At 41.6% G+C, this 24,977-nt stretch overlaps 1 protein-coding gene across 1 annotated transcript in view; it reads left to right on the top strand.

Moving 5' to 3' along the window:
- Window positions 1-24,641, top strand: part of CNKSR3 (CNKSR family member 3) — a 49,551-nt gene extending 24,910 nt beyond the window's left edge. Inside the window, exons 8-16 of the mRNA XM_025049050.1 lie at window positions 3,469-3,510; window positions 6,059-6,178; window positions 8,129-8,188; window positions 12,136-12,204; window positions 12,466-12,612; window positions 17,362-17,486; window positions 19,865-20,073; window positions 20,571-20,660; window positions 23,106-24,641. Of these exons, the coding sequence (XP_024904818.1) occupies window positions 3,469-3,510; window positions 6,059-6,178; window positions 8,129-8,188; window positions 12,136-12,204; window positions 12,466-12,612; window positions 17,362-17,486; window positions 19,865-20,073; window positions 20,571-20,660; window positions 23,106-23,404 (1,161 nt within the window). The 3' untranslated portion in view covers window positions 23,405-24,641. The remainder of the gene's footprint in view (window positions 1-3,468; window positions 3,511-6,058; window positions 6,179-8,128; window positions 8,189-12,135; window positions 12,205-12,465; window positions 12,613-17,361; window positions 17,487-19,864; window positions 20,074-20,570; window positions 20,661-23,105) is intronic.
- Window positions 24,642-24,977: the final 336 nt, after the last annotated feature.

Raw genomic sequence — 24,977 nt, 5'->3', positions numbered from 1 at the left:
CCTTGACCATGGGACTGATTCAGGCTGCCCCTGCTGTGTGTAGTGTAGGGGGAGGAGGAGAAAGTGATGAAGTCAAAGGCAGCGGTGGTAGTATTTGTTTTCACAGGGTGCTTTGCCGAAGCAGGTCGATGTTGGCTTCGTAGGTATCTGGAGTGTTCCTTACAAAAATATTTATTTAGCACTTAGTATGTGTCTGCCACTATTCTAGGCTGTGAGGATACCAGTAAATAGCAGCTGAAAAAAATCCCTGACTTCATAGAACTTGGGGGAGAGAGAAAATGAAAAGATAGATAAGCAAAATGTATGTCAAGTGAAAGTCAGAGACGTGTTAAGGAGAGAAGGTACGGGAAGCCTTGAGAGTGGAAGCCGGCTTTAGATCTGTGGCTGGAGTAACCCATTGAGAAGGGGAGATCTGAGTGACCTGATCGCTGTGACTCAGTGCTTGTCTGGGCGGAATGGCTTACAGCATTGTCTCAGGTGGCGTTTTCCTGGTATTCATAGAGGTGTTGATTGTTATGAATGATGATAAAACATCTCCCCTGGGACGGTGAGATCTGGATCCAGTCACGTCAGGAGAAAGGTGTCCACTGTGCCCCCTCTTCACGCTTGCCTCTGCTTATGGAGGCCTCACAAAGCCTGGCACGTGGTTAGTGGTGATTTTTAGGTGTCTGTTTAAATGAATGAGATAATGCTTTGACAAATAAGCTGATGAGAATTTTGTCTCTTAGGAGAAACTTAACCCAGATTTAAGGGATACAATGAGTATTGTTTCTTTTTTTGTTTCTTTTTGGTTTTCCCTTTGGAGTTTATTGAGCCTGTGCTTTAGAGGTAGACAGTCATAGGTTCAAATCCTACCTCTACCATTAATTAGGCCCGGGACCTTGGACGAGTCACTTATGAGCCTCAATTTTTCTTATCTGTAAAATGGAAATACTAACACTTACTTTGCCAGATGATTTGGTGAGATTTCTATAAGTTGTTGTTGAGAAAGAAAAAAGGAAGAAAAAGTGTAATATGAAGACAAATGACCAAAAAAATTTTTTTAAAAAATATATATTTGTAAAATACACATACATCTAAAAAAAGAAAAAGAAAAAACTATACAGAAAGGAATATATAAGTATAGTAGGCAATTTGGAAGAAAAATTGAGTTTATCTTAGCAGGGAGAGATGTGTAGGGGAGCCAAGGCAAAAAAATAAGTTTTTAAAAATGTATTTATTTAAATTAGTTTCAAATATACAGTACATTGGCTAGACATCTATATAGTTCATAAAATGACCCCCTCAATTGCTCCCTCCCTCCCCGGCCCCCCACTTAGCCATCATATTAATGCTAATTGCATTCCTTAAATTTTTTCATTTACAAAAAGCCTGGACATCACCGCATGTATGCATTCATGTAAAATTAAAAATAAGGAAATAATATAAACTTAAAAATAATATTAAGAGGATTAAATGAGATATAACATATATAAAGCCCTGTGCCCACTTAAGAAATAGTAGCCTATAATAAGAAATATAAAAACCTTGCCTGATAGCTGCCAGCTAGGCTGGCCCGAGTCTGCTGATCCAAGGAATGTGACAAAGCTCAGCCCCACCGTCGGTCTCATGAGCGGGTGACTTGCTCGCAATACTCCTTTTTTTCCATTCCGTGGTTTTCATGCCAGACAGCATGAAGTCACGCCTGCAGCTGCTTCCTCCCAGGAGGACTGGGTGTGGGGACCCCCGTTCAAGGTGGTGAAAGTTAAAAAGTGAGCCCTTTCACACACCGATGTGAACATTTCAGGGAGGCAGGTGTTTCTCTCACCCAGTGGCTCCATCACTACAACGAGGAACCCGTTTTCTTGGTGGCCTCTTGGATCCATCAAAGAATCAAGTATCAGGGATCAGGAGTTCGGACATCCACCTGGAACCTTGGGCCTCGGGGTGGGGAGAGGAGCTCTCTGCGTGTGGGTGGTTCTCACAGTGACAGCAGTGATTTGGGGATTCGTAGCGAAAGATCATAAACACAAATTAGTTTTATTTCTAGCATAGGACCACTTAAGTGTTCTGTTTTTCTAAAGTCAACATTTATTTAATAATTCTGTCCTTCAGATGGTGTTAATAAGGTATGAGCCACCATGGTAGTTGATGGTTTAGTGCCATGCCCAGGTTGGAGAACGAAGAGCATGTTTTTGAGCTGTAATGACTCATATTTTATAAAAGTCGATCCCGTACTTCAGATTTGTATCAGACTCACGCATGTAAAAATACATTTCTAAATTTTTTTCTTTAAAACATTTTCTCTCTCAGCTGCTTTTTTCCTGAGAGTCACTGTCAATTTTGGGAGCTCTGAGAAATTATAATTATTTGTCACATTTTTACGTAGTAGAGACAATTTTTTAAAAATTTTAAGAAGACCCTGAAAAATCTGATTACAAAATCACATAGGGTAGAAATTGGTTGCTATTTCCACTCCCACCTCCCCGATAACCTAAAAAGACTTTCTGATCGAAGTGAAATTCTTTCTGACAATTCCAACAGAATTGACTAATACCTTTCATGTACATAAATTAATTAGCATTTTCCCTAGTATGTTCTAGTTAGGAATTATACTTAATGGTGCTAAATAAACTCAAAGACCGTATAGTTGGTCTCCCTTTTTCTTCTGCATACACTCTGCCATGTAGAGATTCAAATTCTGCTGCAGGCAAGTTCTAGAAGTTTAACCGTGAGAGTTTCAAACTGGCAGTTTCACTCTGGCCACTTCTAGACAGGACAATGGTGATTCCTATAATCAGCTCACCAGGTTCATACAGTTCCAAGTCTTTTGTTCTTAAGCTGAGTAAATAACGCTTTGCATTCCAGCCCTTTATTTAATGTCATAATAGCATACCTCAAGACCACTTTTTTGGCAGTGTGTTAAATGAATGTTTTGTGGAGCTTTTTTTGTCTATTAAGGACTGAAATATCTGATTTAATCTCAGCGGTGCTTAAAATAAACTTTTGCGGCTGAGCTTATTCAGGCCCTTATTTCAAAGCTATTCTTATAGGCGGGCCCAGAGCCGAAGACGCCTGGCTTGTGGGCCCAGTGCTAGCTGAGTCTGCGGCCACGTTTGGGAGCCATTGTCAGGTTTACTGAGCTTTGACTTCTGGTGTTCTGCTGTACTGTCTGGACAGCAGGTGGATTTCAGCTCGATGATTTTTGTAGGTTTATAGATTAAATCATCAGTCGGATGGGATAAACTCTTTGGGTGAGGATCGAGTGAAGCCTCGAGAGGAGTCAGGTGGCAGCTCCATGCCCACTCTGCCCTCTCTCTCCACCCAGGTCTCTCTTTCACCAGGACTGCTCCGGCTGTGGGGTTGGGGGGATGTGTCAGGCACCATCTTGGGTTCCAGGAAGTATCTAGACAGCTAAGCCGACAGTTTCTGAAAGTTTTTAGCTCTTACATTTAGTTTTCCTTTTTTTTTTTGTCTTTCCTTCTTTAGGATTGCCTTGTAGCAGAAATGGAAGATAAAGTTCTAACTGTAGTAAGTATACATTCTAAGAGTTACTGTAAACTTCCTTTACGAAAAACAGCGGCAATCACATTAATTAAAGTAAATGCACTGTGGTTAATTACTTCGGGATATACTTTGAAATATTGGCTTTTAGGATGTGGGACTATTAATTTAAATGGAAAAGGAAGAATAAAAGTTATTTAACAACAAGGCCAACTACTGTGAAAACCTGTGTTGAAATTGGATATATCGGAGTCTCTCTTTTGCTTTTTTTTTTGTTTTTTTACTCCGAACATTTTATCAGGGTGCAGTTATACTTAAGTTGATAGCTAGCCTGTTAATCAGGGCTAAACCGATCTGCAGATTTCACTTTAGGACCATTTTGAATAATGAAAAAAAAATTCTTGGCAAAAGCTCTGTGATGGAGGGGGGGATGTACTGTGCCTGTTTAAAGAGCATTTTGTAATTATTCGGCATCACTTCCTCCTTTTGACATAAGCCAGCCTGTGCTCTTTTGATAAGGCCTTCCTCCTACTGATGTTGAGGAATTTAGCAATGAAATTGCTATAAATATATGTTCCATAAATAGAGAGGCTAAACAAATTGGAGGAATGTGAAAAGTGTCACTTCTTGGATTCTCCCCCTTCAAAAAAAAGTCACTCTTTGGAATTTCCTGATTTCTTTGGTTGTTTAATTTTGAAAGGTTAGATGGATCCGATTGGGGGAAGTACCATGCGTCACCACTGTGATTTCTACATGGAGACCGCTTAATACAGATCTTCGCATTGTCTCTAAACGTTTACTTTGTCGATGTTTGGCGTTCAGAGACCGTGAGCGTCCCCGTCACTAACACGTCCGTTGACCTAAATTTAAAACACAAAACTATAAAACTCTTAGAAGAAAACAGGAGAAATTCTAAGCGATCTTAGGTTTGGCAACGATCTTAGTTTTTATAGATATAGGACTACAAGCACGAGCCATAAAAGAAAAATGGATAAAGTAGACTTCATTAGAATGAAAAACTGCTCCGTGCACCGTTAGAAGGAAAAGATACGCACAAACCAAAACACTTATCAGATAGAGGACTTGTAAACAAAATATACGAAGAACCCTTAAAACTCAATAATAAAACCACAATAACCCGGTTAAAAAGTGGGCAGAAGATCTGAACAGACACCTCACCAAACAAGGTATACAGCTGGCAAATAAGTATATGAAAAGATAGTCAACCTTGTGTTTCATTAGGAAACTGTAGATTAAAACAACAGGATGCCACTTACACCTATTAGAATAACTAAAAACATGACACCACCAAGTGCTGTTGAAGGATATGGAGCAGTAGGACCTCTCATTCGTTCCTGGTTGGAATGCAAAATGGTATAGACACTTTGGAAGAGAGTGTGGCGGTTTCTTACAAAACTAAACATGCTCTTATCCTACGACTCAGCAATTGTACTCCTAGATATTTACCTAAATGAATTGAAAACTTATATCCACAAACCTTTGCACAGGACTTTACAGCAGCTTTATTCATAACTGCCAAAACTTGGGAGCAACCAAAATGTCCAGGAGTAGGTAGGTGGATAAATAAACTGTTGTACATCCAGACAATGGCATGTTATTCAATATTAAAAAGAAATGAGGTATCAAGCCATGAAAAAGTATGGCAGAAACTAAAACGCACATTACTAAGTGAAAGAAGCCAATCTGAAAAGGCTACGTGCAACGTAATTCTAACTATATGACATTCTGAAAAAGGCAAAGCCATAGAGACTAAAAAATACCAACGATTGCCGGAATTCACGGTGGGAGAGGAGGAGACAGATGAATGAGTGGAGCATGGGATTTTAAGGAGCGAAATTATTCTGTATGATATTGTAATGGTGGATACATGACGTGATGCATTTGTCAAAACCCATAGAACTGTACACCACAAAAGAGATCCCTAATGTAAACATAATAATCTCTCAATATTGTTTATCAGTTGTGACAAATATACCACACTAATGCAAGATGTTTATAACATCGAGTTACTTTTAACTGTATTATAATCTGATAACTATTGAGAACTGTGTTTGGGTAGGAAAGAAGTATATAAGAACTCTGCACTTTTTGCTCAATAAACAGAAAGGTTTCTATAAACTTAAAACTACTTTAAAAAGTAAAATCTATTAATAAAAACAGGTGCAGGCAAAAAAAAAAGACACATTTTTTGAAACCTGGTCAATATTTGATAGGCAAAGAATATGAATGATCACTGAAAAAAAAATACAAATGGCTGTGAATCGATGATTCTCTTAACTGCCGAAAGGGGATTTCTGCCTGGTCTGTGCTCTTCAGTGGTTGTAAACGAAATAATGTAAAAGCTGCACTTTTTAAACAAAACATAAATAGTGGCATCGTTCCCACAATTGCAAATACAGAGTCCAAATGCCGTGTGTTAATTAAGCAGTATTATCAAAATGATTTCTGACCAGAGCTAAAGATTATAGGTGAAGTGCATTTCTTTAGCATCTAGTTTGAGATAAACTTAGTTAATGATTGAACCTTTCCTGACTTTGTGACTCTCCAACTCTAGGTCAAGGTTTTAAATGGCATCTGTGACAAAACAATTCGCTCTACCACGGATCCTGTTATGAGCCAGTGTGCGTGTCTGGAGGAAGTTCACTTACCAAACATTAAACCTGGGGAAGGCCTGGTAAGAATTCTCACGACACTTGTTTTTAAATAATAACACTTCGTCGTTTATTAAAATTTTTTTTTATAATTCCTTATTGCCTTCATTGTAATTCTGAATAAGATTAAAATTAGACTGTCTCCCATCATGTAGGAATTTGTCATCTTGAACTGTTGACATATTTTATGTCTTCAAAGTATAAAAATAAACACAATTTTTAAACTGTACACTCGTATCGTGAAGGAATTGTCTTAATAGTTTTATTTTTAGGACTTAGCAATGCAAAGAAATACAAAACATTTACACAAAGGAAAGATGATCTCTGGGTACATAACAACATCTGCTCTGAGAGTCTGTATTAGCACTTAGGATGAATGTGAGAAGAGGCTGTTTGGAAGAAATGATTCTTAAAAAACGTTCAGAAATGGCTCATCAGTAATGTATGAGCTCTACAATAACATACCCTGAGAATGCATACAGGTAGATACCTAGTTACCTAGATACCTAGCTCTCCCAGTCTCTAGCATGCAGCCAGTGAAAGTTGCTGAAATTTAAGTGAAGAAATTGTGAGACCCCTTGATAAACTTAGAGACTTTGAGTCCAGGTTTAAATCCCAGCCCTCAAGTAACTTAACCTCTTTATGTGTCAATTTCTTCATCTGGCAAAAATGTATAATAATAATAACTGTTCTCAGGGTTGAAAGTATTAATTTAGATGCTAGACACTGAATGCCAGATGCTGTATGCAGAGGACACGTGCAGTAATTGGTGGCTGCAGCTACTGTAGCTACTATTGATGGTGAGGATGATGGGGAGTGCCTAGCGTATAAGTAGCTATGGGGGAGATAGCACGACAGTCTCTGCTCTCAGACGGGGAAAAAAAAGCAACCAAATGTTGACCAGCCTGCATTCATAGTAAGTAGACGTATCCATACAGAGGCTGCTCGGCTTCAGAGTAAATGATAGATGATAATAGATTATTAGACAGAGAAAGTTTCTAGTCACATAGAAGCAGAGAAACGGCCCAAGTGGGCAGAACTAGAGTTGCCACTTCAGATGGTACAAGCAAACGCTCTGGGAAGAGGATCGCCGCATTCAGGGAGAAGCTGATCGCTCTGCAAGTGACAGTGACCGGAGAGGAGAGGAATGGGGAGAACCTTGAAGGGGCCAGAATTTCAAGAGACTCTCATTGTTGAGTGGTGTAGGTGGCTGATCAGGGCAAGGTCAAGGTCAAAATAATTTCTTAGGAGAATTTGCATTATTGCGACATTGATACCAGGGTGAGCAGCTCGTCTCTGCCCAATCTGCTTTTTGCTGTATTTCCTCATCTTATAAAAGTTTAATAAACATTTTTTATACATGATGTGCCAAACTGCAGAAATGTTTCCTTGATGGTAGGAGTTCACTTCTGAGTTTGCTTACTAAGCCTTTTAGGAAGGAACATATTTATCTTATGCCTCCCTTAACCCGGAAGGGTGCCTATTTCTAAGTTATTCCCTATGTCGTGTTATTTAACAGTCTTTGCTCATACAGCTCGTACAGACCTGGGTTGTTAGTGGCTGGAATAAGACACCCCGCAATGACTGCTGATACCAAATTTAACTGAATATATTGTGTCACTAGATAAAGAGATGGTCAGGAGAGAACAGTCCTTGTTTGAAAGGCCTCCTTCATTCTCTGCAGGGCTGAGAAGATTCCTCCCGAATCCCCAGAGTTATGGCAAAATTTGATGTGCCTGGCACGCAAATGACGACATCAAAGAGATCTCGTTTCTGATTTCTTTTACTGGCGTTTCGGTTTCTTTAGTTCTCCTTCACCATTCCTTGGATCTTGTTTCACAATGTTTCAGGAGGCTTAGAATTAGTATTGTTCGGCAGGGGCTGCCTTTAACGTTTTATAAGTTCAAGTCTCATTCGCGGCTGTATTTCTAAACGTCGGCGTAAAGAGTTAATATATTTGTGACTTGCTCTAGGGCATGTACATCAAATCGACCTATGATGGATTGCACGTGATTACTGGAACCACAGAGAATGTAAGTGCCTGTTTGTTAAAGGTAAAAGGTATTGGATGTTTAAACAAATTCGACACAGAGTCCCCACGCTTTGCATTTAAATATATGCATGCTGTTTTGTTATCCACGGTGAGGGCGTGGGCGCCTGTTTTGTTTATTTCTGTTGCTAGCTCGCTGCTTATCACCAGCTGTTGTCAATTTATTATTCAAATTGTCCTTTTTTAGCTCTCATTCACACACCTTGCCCAGTTTTTACTCCCATCCTTGTGTTAATTATTCCTTTTGCACCCTGGAAGTGTTAACCCATAAATGCAAAAACAACGATCTGTTTGTTGCCGAGAATCACTCTTATAAGAACTGGGAATGTTAGCCATATGTGTAAAATATCGTTGTTGTTGTTGTTGTTATTGTTGATTGTTTAATGGAATTTATACGTGTCACTAGAAAGAAACTCTTGAGATTTTTGCATGATGTAGGTTTTTTTTTTTAGAGAGTTTTATTTCATATTTGGCATGATATTGAAATTTAGTTGTTTTTTTTTTTTTTTTGCCCTAATCCTTTGAATGGAAAAAACAGAACTGTTTCTACTGTGAGAGACTTTGCACACTGTTATCTTTCTTTCAGAAATTCTGCTACATGAAAGGTGTTTCTTTAGGCCCTCAAACATTTTGAATTTGGGAAAAGTAGAGCTAATTGAATGCTTTCTTTTTGCAACGTGCAATATGGCTAGCTTTTAAATGACGTTGATATGAAGTTTAAAATGTTTGAATAGCTTCCAGAATCTGTGTAAAAGAAGCACATGTCTGTGGAATTAATCTACTATTTAATCAACTCTGACAAGAGGAAGTAATTCCTTAAAATAGAAGAAATTTGGTACCTTTTCCTAATTTGTTGGGTGGAAATACACATTGAATTTTGAACTTCAACTGCCAGGTCTTTTGATAAAATAAAAGAGCATGATCTTTGGTGAGGATTTGTGACACTCGCTTGATTTTTATAGTAAGAGAAAAATGACATTGCTTAAGGCAGTCAGTGAATTATAAACAAATTGTGTGGTTCTGGCAGACGAACGAGGAAAAGATGGTAGTGTCTTTAGGCATTCCTCATTGAACTACAATGAGAATACACTGAAAACTACTAGGAATTTTTACATCACCTTACCTGATAGGCAATAACAGCACAGGAAGTTCTGCTTTTAGGCTGGGGATGGTGGAAAAGAAAAAATGCACAACGCGTTATGCTGTTCATCCCTTATTCTTGTCATAGACTGAGTATATTTCAGCCAAACCATGACAAGAACATACACACGCGCTACTCAGTGCATTATGTTGGAATTGGATGGATTAAGAGGAATAGTGAATACTGTTTCAGTGTTTAGAGTTCAAGTTTTGCACCTAGCCCTTTGGCATTAACAACCAGACTCTCCTTGGTCTTCTGGAATCAATTTCAATCTTGGGTAAATGTGTAGAACGCTGTAATATTGCTTTCAAAAGGTACACAGATTTCTCTTCTTCGAAACGCACCCCCGCTTTATTTTAAAGATGAGAGTTGAATGCGACTAAACAAGCTTCTTCGACTCAAATGATATGTCAAATGTAATGACATATTTTCTAGAATTCCTACCAGACTCAAAAGGCTGAGTGAGAAATTCAGGGTTTACCTGAATGTAGTTGATCCTAGCACTCCCATAAAGGATCGTACATGTTGTCTCAGAGTGAGGTGGTTTCCATCCAGTTTAAATTCAAAAAAGGGAAAATTTGTCTTATTACTTCTGGCCATCCATCTGAAAATGTCATTCAGTCCTTCAGTTATTCAGCTGTGTTCACCGAGCACCTGGATTGTGCTGAACACTTGTTAAGTCTTGTAGATGAGGGTGGGAAGTTAGGTAAGAGCCCACTTCTCGTAGGTTTAATCTGGATATTTTACACTTCAGGCTGGATATTTTACACTTAAATGGCAGTAGAAAATGCCAGCTCCAGCTATCACTGAAGGTTGCTATGATTTCAGAGTTAGAATATCTTAATGGAAGCCCAGTGGATGGAAATCACCCATTGCATTGCTAAGCCAATTTCTCCACATCTCTCTATCTTGGACTCTAGGCTGAAGCAATGCCAGAGGCCATTTCAGTCCTCCAGCCCATTTTTTTTGTTTTTTTTTTTGGTTTTTTTTTTGGAGGTTATCTGAGAAGCCATGATCATTCCAAGGTCAAACCGAGTAGTCTCTCGTGATTCTCTGTCTGGCTTCCTTTTTGATGTTGTTCAAGACCTTGACAGGAGTCTTGACAGGTTCCCATCTGTGCTCCTATTCCCCACTCCTGAGATGAGGTGGGCATTAGATTAGCCTCTGAAGAATGGAAACATTCTTTTCCAGGTCATCACCTTCCGCAACGAACCAGAGCAAGCATCATTTTTCTGTAGTCTGGCTCATAGTGAAGATAGGACAGAGCTACTGCCATAGAGACAGCTCTCCCTTTACCAGTGTTCTGCCAAGCACAAATCTTAATCACTTGGTAGGACATTTGAGAAATAAAAGCATGAGGATCCTTAGGATAGGAAGTCAATTCAGGACACTGGGACTCGTTTTTTAAGATTACACACCTGCAGACAGGGACATCCTGGCCTCAGGGCCATCTTTTATAATGTGAAGTTTACCTTAAATAAGTCCTCATTTAGCCCAGGAAGGTTAACTGGAAAAATTGGTCTGCAACTCTAGGTTAAGCATTGAACACACAGGAGCAAAAAGGAACACTGAGACATTGATTTTTTTTTTTTTAAGTGCCTCAAGAGAGAGATTTGAGTTAGGCCATCTCCCTGTGGTATCCACGACGCTAGTGTCTCAGAGGAGGAGGCACTGCTGGTTGTTATGGAGGCAGGTTAAATGTTTTTAAAAAATAACAGTCACACCTGTGCTTTGCGTTAGATCCAGATAAATCAGTGGGAGTGTTTCTACAATTTAATGCTGCTTGCTCACTTCTTGTTGAGCCTATCACAGCAGTTGAGTGAGAAAATTCAGCAAATGTATCTGTCTAGTTGCTAACCCCGCACCATGTTCAGAGGTGCTATTTTTTTAAGGATAGCTGTAAATTGAAGATTCAGCCAGTGTCATGTTACTAAATAACATTTCGTTATAATTTGTAATCAAAGGTTTAGCCTTTCCTTCTTTTTTTGCTAATATGTGGTATCTTAATCTTAAAGAGTTCTAGTTTGATTAAATGAACAAGGATACTATGGGCAAAATATTGGACAACTATAGTCCATTAATATATGTAAATATACACACATATGTGAATATATCTATATCTACGTCCATTTGCAGATTTGTAGCAAAGTATTATTTGGGAAAATATAAAGTCTGGAAGTTTGTTTTGATGCTGAAAACGAATTTATTTTGAATTTAAGCTATAATGGAAAAAATTTTATTTTCTCTGAAGAAATACAGTTTCTATTCTCACCCTCTTTCTGTTTTAGTAGCATCGTGATAACATGTAAAACAAGGCTGAGTAAAAATTAGATTTAGTTCAATCATTGCTTAAAAGGAAATGGGATGACAGAGTTACAGAAATGGTCCTTACATGTTAAACAAGTTGGTCAGCTTTTACAAGATTAATTTTGATAAGTATATATGTATATATATGTATATGTATATGGTGTATTTTTTTGGTGAAACAATGGCTTTTATCAGCTCATGATGTCAACAGTATGTCCTACTCACCCTAATATGTGAGATGAACCTGGCTCTTCTGACGGATTATCTGTAATAGTACAGAACACCTGAATAACACAAGCATTCATATGTCAGGTTTTACATACTATGTAATCTCAGGGAGCTCATGCATACTTTGTAATATTTCTTGAGAAAATTATGTTTCCATTGCTCACTGTCTACAGAAGAAAGAAAGAAGAAGAAATCGAAGCAGAAAGAAATAGCAGGTTAGAAAAGTAAGACAGGTCTGCATTTGTTTCCAACAGTCTCCTGCAGACAGATCTCAGAAGATCCACGCTGGTGACGAAGTCATTCAGGTCAATCAGCAGACTGTGGTGAGTTCCTCATCGCGTCTTAAGACTTGCTGTTCCCCTCCAGAACTCTGAACTAAACTCGAAGCCATTTTGCTTGAATTTTTAAGATTTGCCATTTCTATCCAATTTTCCATAATATTAAGCAATGCTCAGATGAACATATTTGCATTTAAGTGCATGTCCCTGTGTGCTCACAGTGGAGCTCCTTGAGATACATTCAGAGGTTTGATTTTTCCTTACTCATGAGTCCCCGCCCTCGCTCCTCCTTTTCTTCCTTTGAAGGTGGGATGGCAGCTAAAGAATCTGGTGAGAAAACTGAGAGAGAACCCCACGGGCGTTGTGCTACTGCTGAAGAAGCGCCCCACGGGCTCTTTCAACTTCACTCCTGCTCCCTTGAAGAACCTGCGCTGGAAGCCACCCCTCGTGCAGGTATCGTGCATATTTCTGCTACCTGCATCGGCTGTGTTTCCGCCACCGGTTGCGGGCCTCCGTCTGGAGTCAGTGCATGGACCATGTCAAATGTCTGATTAGTCTCCAGAAAGAAAGTTGAAGATTAGGAGATTGGTTTCAGAACTCTGTGTGTGTGTGTGTGTGCACACAATTCTCCTCTAACCCTACTTAGATGAAAACAGACATTTGAGATTTGCACTGGAACCGTATGGCAGCCGCGAGCCACGTGCGACGGTTTAAACGAAATCAGAAGTTCAGTTCCTCTGTCTGACTGGTCACGTGGCAGAGGCTTAGCAGCCACGTTGGGCTAGTGGCTGTCACTGCTTCAGAAAGTTCATTCTGGTCCTTCTCTCTCCTTTCAAACACACGCTTATGTAAGTGTGTCCAGTTTGAGCGCTAGCCTTAGACGCATGGGGCTGAGTCCTGAGCTGCGATTTAGCAAGGCAGGGCTGGGGACGGTGGGACTAATGCACATGGTGGCCAGCAGCATCGCTCCACCATTTAGACATTGTTTGGAATTGTTGGTCTTGGATGGTAATAAAAAGTAGACCGACTTTTAGTGAGTTTGATTATTTAAATTCTCTACAAACACTATACTCCTTTATTGCCTGCACCTGGGTGGACTGCGCTCCCTGACCCCTCTCTTATGCCATCAGTCCTTAGTGTTTATTTCTTAAACTGTAAATAAAAAGCAATGACATTTTAATGCCCTTTGATAAGATGGAGATTGCAATTTACGTGTAACTGTCTGTGATTTTATTGACCATCTTCAAATGGAAGGAACAGTAGTCATCTCAGGTCATCAATATGAACGCTTAGCTATGTGTAGATCACTGGAAATGCGGTTACATGTGTACCTTAATGCGGGGCAGGCGGGGAGGTGTGTAAATCACAGGATGCAGAGGGTGGAGCAGGGAGGGGCCCGGAATTAAAATCACTTCTTAAATTATAACTGAGTGTATCAACCACACCCCAGCTGCTTCTGTTTGCATTGCTCAGTACGAGTTGTAACATCTTTAAAATTTGGGGGATTTCTCAGAATGGGTTACTTACCATCATAGAGGTCTTAATTCATCGTTGGTAGTTGGCACTCTGCCAGCTGCTTGGTGCACAGGGTAAATGTTGGGCTCTAGCGACGGGGAGATGGGAATGGGCTGGGTGGGTGGAGGCGCCTCTTCCCATGGACGTGGGAGCACCTTGGAGCCTGGAAGGCGAGGTGGGGTTTAGCAGATGGGAGGGCATGTCACAGAGGAGACGAACACTGTGGGAGGGAAGGAGAAGAAAGAAGAGGAAGCCAGCAAGGTGGCATCTCAGGTAAATCTAGCCTTGGCCTGTTATACAGGTGTAACCACAGAGCGACAGGCTCCTATCGCTGTACTTGGGAGGGCAGCTGTCGACTGAGGGTTATTCTCTAGCGAAGGGGACAGCTATGAGCCTTCAGCAGCTGATACTCTTGGCATTTGGGTTCGTTGGCTGGCAGAGGGGCTGCGAGTATACAGGCATCACCGTCCTCTGTGACATGCGTAGATGAGACCCCAGCCCCGGGGCGGAGGGTGGCAGAGAACGCAGGCTGGTGGGCTGAGGCGGTAGAGTGCCAGGCTGGGGAGCATGGGCTTCATCTCACAGGTAACAGGTTGACAGGTGTTTTTACATTAATATTTGCATTAGTTTGCTAGCACTGCCATAACAAAGAACCACGGACTGGGTGGCTAACACAACACTCATTCTCACAATTCCAGGGGCTGGAAGTCTGAGACCAAGGTGTTGGCAGGGTTGGCTTCTTCTAAGGCGTCTCTCCTTGACCTCCCGATGGCTACCTTCTCCCTGCGTCTTCAGATGTCTTTCCTCTGTGTGTCTGTGTCCCACACTTATGTTCTTATAGGGACACCAACTATATTGGATTAAGGCCCAATCTAATGACCACGTGTTAATTCTGTCTTAAAGATTCTATCTCCAAATGCAGTTCTATTCTGTGGCACTAGGTGTTGGGACTTTTGAGGGCGACACAGTTCAGCTCATGACACTATCTAAACAGAAGAAACACCGGGTGGGAACTCTTGCATGTCTGGATGATGGGCGATGTGGTTCTGGGAAAGGCTGGAGACGGGCAATTCCAGTGAAAGACTAATAATATAAAAAGCTGTTTGGAAGAAGCGTCAAGAAGACTCACAAAGCAGTACAGCATAGTGGTTAGGTGGTGGGCCAGGGGCAGGGCCGGAGTTGAATCCCTCTAGTTCAAATCCCAGCTTTGCCACTTACTGGCTGTGGGACCTTAGACAAGATTTAATCTTTCTAAACCTCCTAATTATTAGTGTTGACTGTTAGGCATTTGGGTGAGGGATGAGGAAAGCAAGCACAGCAGGTGTGAAATGTGACAGTGAACCTGGGTGGTGATATCAGTGACAGAAATTAGACCGTCAGCAAAGAGCCATCTGGAAAGGCAGAGATGAATAGGTCTTTTCAGAATCATTGAGTTTGAAGTATTAGGAAAATTCAAGTGCATATGTTCGGAAGCTAAGTGAAAATTCTTTTTAAATATAGGCTAGAGCTAGTTCCTTGACCTCTGGAGATTCATTTAAGGAAGGAGCACTTTCCTGTTCCCCAGTTCTGTCTTCCTTTCTGCCAAGTCCCACTAACTGTGCACTTAGGGGGGAGAGGTGACAGTGATGGATGAGACACCCACCTTTGCTTTTGACTCAGGCAGAAGAGCACCATCAAAGTGCTGAGATCTTTTTTACAGCTTGGGTACCAGGTATTCTCACAATGTGTCCAGGATATTTTCAGAATATAAACCCTGGTAGATGAATATTCCACAGACTTTGCCCCTGGGTCGCTTTGCGTGTCGTTCTTCAGGGTCTTTATTCCTGGGTGCCCACTTCTTCTGGGAGGGAGCTTCTTTAATTCTCGCCAACATCATTGGTGTGGTCCTGTCCCTGTCATCGTTCTGTTTTAGGTCACAGTCCCGGTATATGAGGCTTATCGATTCAGAAGTAATCATCAATGTTGGCATTTTCATCGAGTGCCTAGTGTGTGAAAATGCTCCAGTGTACTTTTCTTCTTGTCGAGGGCCTGGATCCTGCCCCATGTTTTCAGACATCGTCCAAGATGAACAGATGGAGATGTTAATCGATTACAGATTGAGTAGAGCTGACAGAGGACGTGTTAGTGGCCAACTTCCAGGAAGTGATGATTGTGCTCCAGGAGACTCTGGACTAAGCTCCTGTTTTTCTGTGCCTTGGTGTCTCCCCTGAAAACGGGGCTGTCACTCCGTGAGCCCTGGCTATGCTAGCCCTTGCCATCTGAATCCAGTCCACAGTGTCGCTTTGGAGAGACTTGGGGGTCTCCATCACCATCTGGGCTCCATAGGGTTTGAGGTGCCTTTTTATGTCCGTCCAGGGACTAGTGCTGTTCTCATGGGGTGCCTCCCGCTGGCCTTTACCAGATGTCTTCGTGTCTTGACTCTGCGATTCTTTCGTTGTGCCTTTTCCGACTAGAAAACATTCATCATTTTTTTGTTGTTGTTGTTAGTCTATAGAAGAGAGAAGATCGAAGGTCTCACATGCGATTTAAAGAAATGTCTTTTGAGACCGATCTCATGATTAAAATTGATTTGAATGATTTTGTGATTTTAAAATTAACTTGTATGTACGCGTATGTGTATACAATACTAAATTAAATACCCGAGGTTGTGTGCTGACTATGTGCCGAACAGAGTGCTAAGCTCATTACATGTAATATCTCAGTTCGCACCGCGGCCCTGTGTTGGTGCTATTCTTGTCCCCATTTATTCCCATTTTATAGACGAGGCACAGAGAAGTTCAGTGATTTACCCAGAGACACACAGCTGGTAAGAGGCACAGTAGTTCCTTTTCATCTGTGGTTTCACTTTCCCTGGTTTTAGTGACCTGCAGTTTCATTCTCCTGTGGTCAACCCCTGTCCAGAAATATTAAATGGAAACTTCTAGAAATAAAAAAACTAATCCGTTTAAATTGCTCGCCTTTCTGAATAGTGCGATGAAGTCTCTCGCTGTCCTGGTCCATCCCTCTATCAGATTGGCTATTTTGAGAGAGAGACCACATTCGGATAACTTTTATTACAGAACATAGTTAGAATTATTCTATTTTATTATTAGTTATTGTTAATCTCTTACTGTGCCTAATTTACGAACTGAACTTTATCACAGGTATGCACGTATAGGAAAAAACATAGCATATATAGGGTTCGGTGTTATCTGCGGTTTCAGACATCCACTGAAGATCTTGGAATGTGTCCCTGGTGTACAACTGGGACCGCTGCATGGCACCCACATTGTCCGAGTCCCCAGCCCATCCTCCTAGCCAATGGTAGCGTTGTTAGTGATTTGTGTGCACTAACTCATTTAATCCTCGCTGCAACCCTGTGCAAGAGATCCTGTCAGCACGACTCTGTTTCAGAGGAGGAAACTGAGGCACGAGCTTTTAAATGATTTGCTCAGAGCTAGAATTTTAACCTGGGCACCTGGCTCCCAAGCCTCTGTCTCTCACGATGCATCTTGTCTTTCAGAGCCCCCAGTGAATTCTGAGTGTCTCAAAGAACAATACAGGGCAAATGCTGCTAATAGCTATAGACGCATGAATGACCTCGCCTCGTTTACGCTGGGGCTGGGGCTGGCTTTGGGGAGGGGGAGACGTGCACCAAGAATAATCTCTGAGGTAACCTCTGCCCTTTTGTACTTACCCCCGTTTCAGACCTCACCTCCACCCACGACAACCCAGTCCCCCGAAAGCACCATGGATACCTCGCTGAAGAAGGAGAAGCCAGCCATCCTAGATCTTTATATTCCTCCCCCGCCGGCTGTTCCCTACTCTCCCCGGTACGTCAGAGTCCATGTTTGCGGTGTCCATGGAGATTCTAAGTAGTGGTGTGAAGACCACGCAGATATTGAGAGGAAAAGTCGCCGAATTCCAGTGTGACAGGGTTGAGTCTTGAAATTGCCATTAAGGAGTGTGATTCTGGGGTTGGGATGGGGAGTGGGAGGATTGGGTGAAGGTGTGCCAGGGTACCTACTGCCAGCTGTAAGTTTAATAAGTCCTGGGGCTGTAACGTGCAGCATGGTGGCTGCAGTTACCAACACTGTGTTTTGTGTTTGCAAGTTGCTGAGAGAGTAAATCTAAAACATGCTCATCAGAAGAAAAAAAAAGAATTTGTGACTATGTGAGGTGATGGATGTTAACTAAATTTATTGTGGTGATCATTGTGCAATCTACACATATATAAAATCATTATGTTGTGTACCTGAAACTAATACAGTGTTATGCCAATTATATCTCAGTAAAACAGGGGGGAAAGTGTCCCTACGTTTTCTTTAGGGGGACACATAGGGGCAGATCCAGGTTTTGTGGGTCTTGGAGCGTTACAGTTTGGGGAAGAAGGGCTCTTTGTGAAAGTGTGTGCTCTTGGAAACACACTGATTTGGCTCCTCCTTGGCCATTGAAAGGGGCTGTTTGGGGGGTTCCCACATGGTAAATTCATCTCTGGGAAGGAAGATAATAAATATTCCTGGGAGATTAAAGTTATAGCTTTATTTTGCCGAAGGAGATGTCGTCTTTATAGCACTCAAAGAAACACGAACGTAGGTGTGGATGTGCTGTATTTGCACGCACACGTGTGTTTGTGTGTGTGTCTATTATAAGTTCTTAAAGATTGTTGCTTTCTTACTGGCTATCTTAAGTGTTTTATGGTATGAATGTGGTTGTGCCAGATGATGTATAGGTATGCTATGTAGGCTTATTTATATCAACTTACATATTTGCATATGCTGGTAAAACTGGAGAATCTGGCTCATTTATTCGATATACATATATTTAGTGTCGGGCCTCTGTGACCATCTTACACAAAACAGATGTAGTTCTTGCTCCAGAGAACTGCCAATGTCTTAGTCAACTGGTCAAGAATAAATTGAGAAACATGTAATTATGCTATAATGTTTCATAAGACAAAGTTCAAATTGAACATAGGGTGATGTTTTACTTTATATTGGAGTTTTTCATTTGCTTGTTTGTTTTTGTTAAACTGAACTATTTGCTTCTATTATGTTTCTTCTCAGGGCACCAAGATGAATTAACACCATTTCCCTCTTCTTTGAGGCTTGGTTTGCCCAGAATTTATTAAAGCATATAGAGCAGTTACCTTACGTGATCAGGGACATTCTGGTTGTTAGACAGGACCCTTCCCTGAAGTCGCAGACCAGAGTCATGTGGCCATGAGATCTTAGGTGTGTTTAAAGTGACAGGTAGTGGCCTTTGCAGATGGAAAACACAGTTTCACTGATGAGTAGTATGTGGGTTGTTCTATCAGAAACTGTAGGGAGGACACCGTTAATGAAGGATATCTTCTGAGTGATGAAAAATGCAAACAGTTACAGAGGATGAGTGGTGAGTCACGAAAGCTTTGTGAACAGGATGCTATATGCCAGGTTTAAAAGTGTAGAAAGAGGTAGACCCATGGGGGGAGGGGCGTGCAGGCAGCTGGCTCACTGGGATCACCACACAGGCGAGGCTGATCTTCAGATTGTTTTTGTACTCAGTTGATTCTGTGATTTGTCTCATCGTTTTTTTAGAGGGATCAACTAATGGAATTTATTAGAGGTAAAAAATTTAACCAGTTGGTAACTTGGACTCAACTAAAATGAATTTTAACTTTTTATTATAAGCTGACATTTCGAAAGAATCAAGTTGGATTCGATGATCCAGCTTTTGCCAGTTTCTGTCCGTAGTTCAGAAAGTAGACACCTCGCATGGGGGACTATAAAGGCCCCTTTGTATTTTTTGACATAATTTTCAAATCTAACAACTCCATTATACATTGAGCGTCTTCTTTGCTGGGTGTTGGCAAAGATACTACTCTGGGCATGAGAAAAATGGTTCAAGAGATCACACCTTCTCTCGTGATTCCTGTAGCAAATAATGGACAGTTCAATGGCAGGACAGATGTCCAGGGCAACCAGAGCTGTCTTTTCAAAGCTGTCAATATATAGGACCATGGAAAAAATTTTCATTTTCCCTTATTTAGTAGGTGTTTACTTTAATTTAATAGGATCTCTCTGTATTTGAGGGGCAACCGGGATTGAAAAAGTAATGATTTTTCCCCCAGTGGGAAAGGGGATTCAGGTTTTCTCATGGATGTCTCCTGTAATTCTTCAGTATGGGAGGGTCTTGGTCAACAACTTCATCATCGCCTACTGTCTTCCAGGGATGAGAACGGGAGTTTTGTGTATGGAGGATTCAGTAAGTGTAAACAACCATTGCCTGGTCCCAAGGGTTCGGAGTCCCCAAATTCCTTCTTGGACCAGGAAAGTAGAAGACGGAGATTCACCATTGCCGACTCTGATCAGTTGCCTGGGTATTCGGTGGAAACCAATATTCCGCCCACAAAAATGAGACAGAAAACACCATCTTACGGTACGTTTCTGAGTGTGCGTTTTGTTCTGCTGTCCGCTGTTCTTTTCTGCTCCACCCCCTTCCTTATTTGGAGCCGTCAGATGAATCTGGCAGACTCTACGGGTAATCTGAGGAAAACATAAACCTCAATGAAATTCTAAGTATGAGACCTTTATTCATCTCTGTAAAGCGAAGCCTTGTTGAGTCACTGCTCTGCCTGGCATCAAAGCCAGTGGGTGAGATCATGTTACAGTTTTAGCTTTCAGAGGCTGGGTTTTAACTTTGGAGTTGTTTTGCTCTGTACACACCACAGACTCAAGTTCAGCGTGCCTCTGTCCTGAGTGCTCGCTCACGGAAATACGATGCTTGAAACTACTTTCTTTATTTTAAAATAGGTTATTGCTTCTGCTTAACTGAGTGTGACATTGCAGGGGTGGCGGTCTAAGTTACACATAAAGGGAAGGGTTCTCCAAGTCCAAACACTCAGCCCTGTCGCCTTCCTTCCCCTCCCGCTGAAGGCAAGCCCCGGCCCTTGTCCATGCCTGCGGATGGGAGCTGGATGGGGATCGTGGACCCTTTTGCCAGACCTCGAGGTCATGGGAAGAAAGGTAAGTTTAAGCAAATAGAATCAAATAAGGAGCGAGGAGGCCCAGGCCCCAGTTTCAGCCCTATTCCTAACTGCGGTTAAGGATAGAGGACTCAGGATGGAGGACTTAGGGCTTCTGAGTCTCCTCTTCTCATCTGCAGAATCAGAACTGCTAAAGAGCTCTCAGATCCTACTTATTTCTAGAATGGCAGAATTATGCAATCCTAGTGAGCTCTTAGGAGTCTCCTAATTAGTATTGCGTGCTTTGAAAAGGCCATAGACGTTAACGGTCCAATTTCTAAACAAGTAGAAATAAATTATTCGTTAAACCATCTCATCCCAAATTTTATGACTATGATTATTGGAGTCTGATGTTTTTAATGAACAGAATGGAGTTTTTCCCTTCCAAATCCATCTTGTGTTAGAGAGTAACGACCGTTGGAAAAGAAATCTGTGTTTTAATTCACCCTGTAATCAGTTACTGGTTATTGCACTGGTCTTGAGGGAAATGTTTATAAATAGTCTTATTTTTTGCTAGTTTATATTTGATTATCAACCCTGGCAGGGCATTTATAGCGTTGTTTTGGTAGTGCTGAAACAAAAGCAGATGAAAAGTTAAAGTTCAGTGGGTCTCGGATAGTAAAAGGAAGAAGAACATTCTGGAGGCCCAGCTTCCAGAGCGATCAACCCTGAACATCTCCCAGACACTTGGTAACGTGTGTCCCCTATGTACCCTAATCACCTGGATTATGCTAATGCGGAAGAGGGAGAAGACAACTGTGGAAGGTCCAAGATACCTCTAGGTGACGTGTGAAAATCAGAGCAGTCAGCAGGTGGCAGGGCTGTCCTTTGTTTAGATTTAGAAATGTCAGCATCTTCACCGCCATTCTTTTAGCCCGTAAAGCCCTTGAGTTAGCCCTTTGGTTCCTATACATATTGAGAGATGGAATGGGGGCGTGGGGGAGTGTGAAATCAGTAAATGGAAACTGATTTGACCCCCTATCCCATTTTCCACATTTTTCTTGTATGATTGTTTTAGAATAAAAGGTGTCTGTCTGCACAAAGGGCACTTAAAAAAATAACAGCTTTCCTGTGATATAACTCACATACCATAAGACTCACCCTGTTAAAGCATACAATTAATTGAGTGGTTTTTACTATGTGCATGGAGTTGTATGTCCATCGTCACTGTTTAATTCTAGAACATTTTGTCATCGCGAAAAGAAACCTGACTCATAAGTGGTCACTTCTCGTTGCTTTCTTCCCGGCCCCTGGCTACTGCCTGCCAATCGACTGTCTCTGTGGATTCGCTTATTCTGGACATTTCGTATAAATAGACTCCTACGATATGTGGCCTTTTGACAATGGGCACTTTTTGAAAGTAACTTCCCCTTTGATCACAAAAGTAAAACAAGTACATTGAAAAACATCTAGAAGGGACAAGAAAATAAAACTCAATTGTAATCTGCTTCCCCAACCAAGAAATAACCACTCTGAACGTTTTGTGGATCTTCCGGTTGTTCTTATACATGTTTTATACACTTAGAAAAAGTGTGCAGAATGGGAGAAATGGATGTTCACTAATACTATAAGGTGAATATTATCTAGAACATTTTGTAAAGTTACCGCATTAATATTCATCTATCTTATGGTTATAGCACCTATTTAAATAAATAGTCTGCTATTGTTATTTCTGTTTCTTTCTGCCCCGATTGTAAATAATGCTTCATTAAGCACCCTGGTACATAGATCTTTGCACATTTTTAGGAGTGGAATTTCTGGGTCAAAAGAATGCTATATGTCACCAAAGTGCCCTAGTAGGTTTCTATTTAGTTTCATACCCCCCACAACCCCCCAAAAAGAGAGAGACTCTGGCATCTAGGGCAGGTTCATTCTTCCTTGCTCAAAAATGTCCCAAGCATGGCAGAGCATTAAAATTTTTGGACCCCATCCATCAAAGGTGAATAGTGCCTGTCTTTCATTCAGGTGACAACTGAAGTCTTTCCTCCCTTTTTAAAGGCTCCTCAGTGGTGCTCCAGGATAAGAACCATTGTTCTAGAACCATGCACTATGTGTCCATGCACTGAAAAAGGACGGCTGGGGAAGGAGTGATAGAATCATACAGTTTTCTTTTGTTTTTGGTTTTTTTTTTTTTGATTTCAAGCGAAATTATGAAAGTTCTTAAAGGTAAAGAAGGGTGGGCTCTCTGACTCTACCCTGCCCTTGTGTCACCTGTCAGGTGTGAAAGCAGCCTGAAGTGTGTTGGCCCTCTTCCATTTGTGCCTTCTAACCACCCTGTGGGGAGGGCCTGGCCATCCGCAAGGCCTTGGAGCCTGTCCGTGGGAGGAGGGCAGGGGCTGGCGCCCACTTTCAGAGATGCATGGGAAGTCCGAGCAGGCTGCGGCCCGCTGAGCAGGCTGCAACGAAGGGTTATTTTAATGGACTTGTGGGCTTTGTCTGCAAACAGGTGAGGATGCTCTTTGCCGGTATTTCAGTAACGAACGGATCCCTCCCATCATCGAAGAAAACTCCTCTCCGCCGTATCGGTTCTCAAGGCCCACGACCGAGCGGCAGCTGGTCCGGGGCGCGGACTACATCCGGGGGAGCAGGTGCTACATCAATTCGGACCTGCACAGCAGCGCCACGATTCCATTCCAGGAGGAAGGGACCAAAAAGAAACCCGTCTCGGTGGGGGCCAAGTCCTCGTCTACAGAACCGTCCCTGCTGGTCAGCTGGTTTACTCGCCTGAAACTGTTGACTCACTGAGCCCTGTCTTCGCGGACTCCTCACTGTCTCCTGCTCCCAAGTGCCTTGCTTCCCGCGTGGACGACCTGTTCTGGTTCTCTTCATCCACAGTATTATGTAGAGACATTAAGCAAATTCTTAAAAAAAAAATTTTTTTTTTTTTGAAAACTGTACGCCGTCCTTTTTGGAAATTTGAAGTAATTGGGTGAGACCAAATCCAGAAGGTCTTAGGCGCTGGCTTGCGGAGGCAGAGGAAAGAAATGAGTAGAGAGTCTGCCCTTTGTTCTTCTTTAGAGTTGGGACCTGGAGACACTCTGCAAACCAGAGCCTCTGCCAGAAATGTCAGTCATTGGGAGGAACTGGGGCATTGTTCATTTTGGGGGCGGGATCACATTGGTGGCCATTGTCACACAGATGTGTTGGTTTGTGGTCCAACTTCTTCGCCTGAAAAAGCCAGTGGAGAAACATTTTTGTTTTGATTTTTTTTTTTTAAGCGACATCCCACATTTGTAAGTGTAGTATCTTTGACTTTGAAATCACAAGTGTCTGCCTTTTTCAGAGCACAGATGTAAGTGTAGGCCTGTTACACTTGGTTGACCCCCTTTCCCTAACAATCTCAGTATAGGTCAGTTAATACAGAAACCCACAAACACAGTGACATAGGGCTTATTACACACAAAGACGTTTATGGTTCCGAGGGGTGGTGTTGTTGTTGTTATATATTATTGTCTTTAAAGGAAAAGAAGCTATAAGATTTGCTGACAGCCAAAGTATCATTCAGAAAAGTGAAACAAGACAGGTTTATGAGAGAGACGTCAGTTTGCACGTTGACCTGTTCAGTGCCTAACTTCCAGGAAAAAATGGACAGTTCTTCAAAATTGTACACGTTTTGCTAATTAGAACCATCTTGGAAAGTCTCACGGTCACAATTTTTCAACTAGCATCAGGTATTTTTGGAAAAGTATGTCTGGATATTAACTCTTGTTTAAACTGAATGTATGATATTTTGTTAGAATGGAAAAGTACTATCTTGTTAATTTAAGTGTTTTAAAATACAGTTGTATATTTTTCTTACTCTTAGTCACATGTAATTGAAATATTTCTGTTTCGCGTCATACACGAAGCTAATGAAAAAGAGTGTTCAAAGTATTTTCAGATTTACAAGTGACCACCATGGCTGCCACCACCATGGGTGCTATTGCTAAAAAAGAAAAATAATAAACCTTCCCAAGCATTTTGGGATTTTATGGATTAGAAAGGGGGGTGTCCAGGAAGTGTCTGTAAAGTAACATGACATTTGGGGAATTTTCTGAGGTGTACTTCTCGTCAGAGCTGGTATCCCCTACTTAAAAATACTCCCCACCACCCCATATCACTGGAATTGTTTACTTTGCTGAACTTCCTCAAATTCAATGAATTGGAAATTTCGTGGAGTTGGTAAATATCTTCCTTTTAAAATACCTTTGGTGGGTGGCGGAGGGGTAAGGGAACTAGCAACCCTTAGATACTAGTGGGACTGAATTTAGTCAAGCTACTGTCCTGTCAGCCTCTGAGAACTGCACTGAGAATATGGGTGTATCACGGGGGATGGAAA

Source organism: Pteropus alecto, unplaced genomic scaffold, assembly GCF_000325575.1.
Source record: "Pteropus alecto unplaced genomic scaffold, ASM32557v1 scaffold195, whole genome shotgun sequence".
NCBI classification, from domain to species: domain Eukaryota; kingdom Metazoa; phylum Chordata; class Mammalia; order Chiroptera; family Pteropodidae; genus Pteropus; species Pteropus alecto.
This window is presented reverse-complemented; position numbering and strand designations above follow the sequence as displayed.